Source organism: Nestor notabilis, unplaced genomic scaffold (genome assembly GCF_000696875.1).
Source record: "Nestor notabilis isolate BGI_N333 unplaced genomic scaffold, ASM69687v1 scaffold10982, whole genome shotgun sequence".
NCBI lineage: Eukaryota > Metazoa > Chordata > Aves > Psittaciformes > Psittacidae > Nestor > Nestor notabilis.
In genome coordinates this window covers 4471-9194 of record NW_009917005.1, presented here as the reverse complement: position 1 = coordinate 9194, position 4724 = coordinate 4471, and the positions used below count along the sequence as shown (strand labels likewise).

The window sequence follows — 4724 nt, the reverse complement described above, 5'->3', positions numbered from 1 at the left end:
CAGCAGGAAAACTGAATTTGTTCTGAAGCTGGGTTTTGTTTAACTTGTAAAGGACAGATTACAAAGAAGTGTGAGATGCTGGTACTTCCATCTTTTCTGCTCAGAGAATCAAATGCTGATTTACCCCATAGATCTGATGTGTGCTTTCTGGTGCTTCCTTAAACATAAGGCTCAGTAGATAAGTTAAATTTAACTACTTTTTTTCTTGATAAAGCCATTGGGGTTGCTTGTTTGAAAGACCATCTCGTAGCCTGCTGACGCCCATTCTTTGCAGTGTGGTTGGAGAAGCTGGAGCTCTGCAGCAGTGAGGCAGGAAGTCAGCAGGGCTGCAGGTGCCAGCACTGATACTTGCCAACCTCCCTCTCAGGTGCCCCATGGTATCACTGTCCTATCTGCCCCGGATGGACTCAGCTTCACTGCCCTACGGTGGAATTTTAGCTGGCACCTTGGAAGGAGCCTGCTTTTGGGAACAGAAAGCTGGCAACTCTTACCAGCCTCATCACCTGCCACTGGAACCTGGAGGATGCATTGATCTTCAAGCAGAGATCAGCACACGGCACTGCCTCGCAACATACAGGCCCAGTATGTAACGGCGTGTCTGCAGTGCACTTTTCACTGCCAGGCTGGCCTGCTGCTGGTGGAGCTCAAGAGCAGCTTTGTGCCTAGGGCATAGCAGAAATGTGATACTTGCCCCAGGCACTGGGAATCATAGAATCACAGAATGGTTTGGTTTGGAAAGGACCTTAAATCTCACCCAGTTCCAACCCCTGTCAAGGGCAGGGACACCTTCCACCAGAGCAGGTTGCTCCAAGCCCCGTCCAACCTGGCCTTGAACACTTCCAGGGATTGGGCAGCCACAGCTTCTCTGGACAACCTGTGCCAGGGTCTCGCCACCCTCACAGGGAAGAACTTCTGTCTAACCTGAACTTCCCCTGTTTAAGTTTAAACACATCACCCCTTGTCCTATTCACTACAGTCCCTGATGAAGAGTCACTCTCCAGTGTCTTTGTAGGCCCCTTCAGATACTTATGGAAGGCTGCTAGAATCTGCATGGAGATAAGAACTGGGTGAGGGCAGAAGGAGGCAGCTTCATGGTGGTGCTGCATCTGTTCCTACAGTTAAAACTTGTCTGCAACTAAATTACCTCTTTACTTCTGCCTTCCAGGTAAAAATAACCCATGTGTGCGTTGTGTGATGATGGAGCTGACTTGCAGCCCACTGGCAGAGACCTCTGAAGACCTTGTGTGTTCTTCTAACTTGGTTCAGACTTTCAGTGCTGGGCCCACCTGCAAGCTGCTGACCAAGAATGCTATTTTCCAGAGCCCGGAGGAGGATGGCAGCATCTTTGTCTGTGCTGGTGATGAGGCATCCACTTCCGCACTGGTATCTGTTGTTCCTTTCAGTGTGGTGGTGGTGGGTTTTATTGGGGTTCTTAGGAGAGAAGCCTTAGCAGTCACAGCTTCAGTGGGTTTTGGTGGGAATTGCCTTGTCATGCCCATCACCCTGTGCAGGTTGGGCTGTTGTACTTGCTGTAGCAGGTGTAACTTTCTGATAGTGTTGGGACTGTTTGTATTAGTCATAGCTTGTGGTCCACATCCCTTGAAAGGAATGTAGGTGGTGTCCACCAGAGGATTGTGGGTGGGCACACTGGCACAACTGGGTACTGTAAATGGTGTAACACTCAATAGGATAGTTCACATGGTAAGTGCTGTGAGGGACAGACCAAGGCTCTTTGGGAATGACTGGAAAGGTGAAGAAAAGGGTTGCCCTTTATAAAAAGGCAGCTCAGATGCAGAAGGTGGACAACAGTCTGTATGAGAGCTCATGAGTCAGAGTGAGAGGACAGGGCACTGAGGGTGGCATCATGCTGCAAGACTGTTAAAGGGCATCCAAGCAGGATGTGAACGTAGAGAAAGGGCCCTGTAAGTCACTTGAAGAAAGTCTCTCTAGAGGGAGGAAGCTGTGTTCTGGATGGGAGGGGAGAATCCTGCAGTTTTTGACTTTGTCTGTCCTACAGCTATGGGATGCTGGAAGTGGGTCCTTGCTGCAGAAGCTGCAGGCTGACCTGCCTGTGCTGGACATCTGCCCCATGGAAGTGAACCAAGCCCACCTCCTGGCTGCTCTGACAGAGAGGCTGGTGAAGATCTACAAGTGGCAGTGAGAGTGGTCCCTACACCTGCCAGAGAGGCCTTCCAGATATGCTGCTGATTAACCCTACACAATGCTCCATCCTAGACTGCTGTCCTACACACACTGCTGACAGGAGACAGGAACTACCATGGCCCCTTTCTGCAAACACGCAGGAACGGGCATGTTCTCATGCCAGGAGCAATCCCCTTTTTCCTCCATATTCCTTCTAGACCTGCCTATATTTCAATTCTATGACTCTGTTATTTGGCCAATTTTCTTCAGCCAAACTCTTCAAGCTGCCTCAGCACAGCAATAGTTCTTGGCTTCTCTCCAGTGTGTGTTGCTAATTTTATTTTTTTTTTCCCAGTGTGAATAGAGTGCAGGGACTTGCAAATCTCTTCTATGAATCAACAAAATAAGAGGGAACTTGAAGACCCGAGACTCCCACTGCACTTTCCTGTGGAGTCCTGCTGTGATTACTGGTAGTGAAGAGGTGGCAGTGTTGGCATCTCACTAGCATTGATGATACCCTGTGTAAAAGCAAGTCTGCTGCTTTAGGGAACGTACTTCTGTGTTCTTTTGAAGATCTAGGGTCAGTTGGCAGTTATTCCTTGACAAGGACAGACCATTTTGTGGCCATGGAGAGAAAAGGCTTAGAAGATCTACAGAGAACCTTTTTCTGTGGGTTTTACTTTTTCTTGAGCATATAATTTGCACTGCGACTCCTTCATTCTCTGCCCTCGTTTCCTTCCCCTTCTCTTCCCTGCTTCACCCACAAGCAAACCTGGGACAGTTTGACTATGAAAAAAGAAGCTGTAGTACTGGAGGACAGGTAAGGAAGAGGGAGATGATTCTTGTACTGTTGTCTGCGGCATCCTATGGTGTCCTTCCTTAAAGACAGTGATGTACCAGAAAAGCCAGTACCTTGGAAAAGAATACTGGCTGGTTTTCGGGGTTTTTTTGGGGATTTGATCCCCCCACACACTTTGAGGAACTGGTGGGAACTCAGGGATGTTGTCAACTTGCTTTTGCTGGCCTTTTGCCTGCCTTAAATCCTAGCTGCCAGCTCACCAGCTGGTCACAGTTTCAAGTTGTGTTTGTGTACAAGTGTGCTGCAGACCAACTGGTTGATGTAGATCTGTGCCCATAAGGTGGGATCACAGGTTGGATGTGTGCTGGCCAGGTGGGCTCTTAGACCCTTATCTAAGGATATGGTAAGGGGTGTGAAAAGATCTCTGCTTCACTTTCTATATTTTCTGTATAGTATTTTGTTCCTCTATTTTTATATGCTGTAACATATTGTAAAAATAAAGTTTGTCATTTTCAAATACAACTGATGCTGTTGTACCGAATGTTTTGGTGATGCACACTGTGCATCTCATAAACATAAACCTGAATGTAGGTGAGGTTTCTCAGCTTCAGCCTGAAATAAGGAAGGCTTTCAGTGAACCAAGAGCTCTTGCGGAACCTCTCTGCCCTGACCAGATGTGGGGAGAGGCAAGGAGTGAGTGGAGTCAGCCTTTTAACTGGAAATAAACTTGCTGGCATTTGACTTTTTGACAATTCAACAATGATCAGGAGCAAAGGGTTAGTATAAAGAATACTGTGAGAAATGTTCCAGCTAAAATCAGGTGGAGCAGGCCAACAGTACAATGAGATAAGCTGCTCATTCTCAGCTGTTTTCAGGCATCATCAATGCCTCATCTTCAACCCTCAACCCATTCTTTCCATGAGAAATTTGGAAAATTTTAAACATACATAGGAAAAGGAATTAAAAGACCTCTCAGCTTTGAATTTTTCAGATAGCACTTGTTTTCTACTTTATCCTGCCCTACAGGAATAAGACTTACAAACTTAAATGCCATTAAATAATAATGAGATGACACTTCATGTTCTGTCCATTTTCAAATACAGGCTTTGAAAATTTTTTTAAAAGATGAGATGTGGAGAACCTCAAAATGCTCTCCTTAGTCCCACGTTGGCAGAAGACTCCAGGAAACCACCTACCTTGTGTACAGAGGGCCATCCACATTGAGGGCTGTTAAAGGTCGAATGTGTTAATTAAGTATTTGCTAATCTCTGCCTGGAGTCAAAGGGGCAGATTCTGGAAGGGAAGGAAGAAAAGCATCAGTGTCTCTGCGCTATGCATAGTAGAGCTGCCTCGCTGGTGGTTTAGGCTGTAAGTCACTACGTGGATATTTCTGACTCTGTCTCTGGGAGGATTTTGTTACCAAGGAGCACAGTGGCCCCTTGACAATTCCTGTAGTAAATATGTGAGGCAGTGGGTAAAGCTGGGCAACATGGCAGGTCCTGCTCTTAGCTATGCACAGCCGTACTTTAGTATTTCTCTCCAGCCTACTGTGGGGCAGCACCTTTCTTTCCTAATTTGAATTCTTGTGACACTGGATCTTAGGCACAGCACAGAGCTGGCTGTGGTGGCAACCTGGCAGGAAACCCAGGGACTGTACTGGTTCACACTGCTCCCTGGGGAGGAGCAGGGTTGATGTTGGCTCAGCTGGCAGGGAAGGGGAAGCCAGAGTTGGAGGGAGCCTAGTTTTACAGAGAAGGTCTGTTCTCCACGTTTGTGTCTAACA

The 4724-nt window shown here is 47.2% G+C and overlaps 1 protein-coding gene across 1 annotated transcript in view; it reads left to right on the top strand.

The window, feature by feature from the left end:
* The window catches only part of RFWD3 (ring finger and WD repeat domain 3), a 20500-nt gene extending 18339 nt beyond the window's left edge, over positions 1 to 2161 (top strand). Inside the window, 3 exon segments of the mRNA XM_010024875.1 lie at positions 368 to 582; positions 1166 to 1383; positions 2018 to 2161. Of these exon segments, the coding sequence (XP_010023177.1) occupies positions 368 to 582; positions 1166 to 1383; positions 2018 to 2161 (577 nt within the window).
* The last annotated feature ends 2563 nt before the right edge of the window (positions 2162 to 4724 follow it).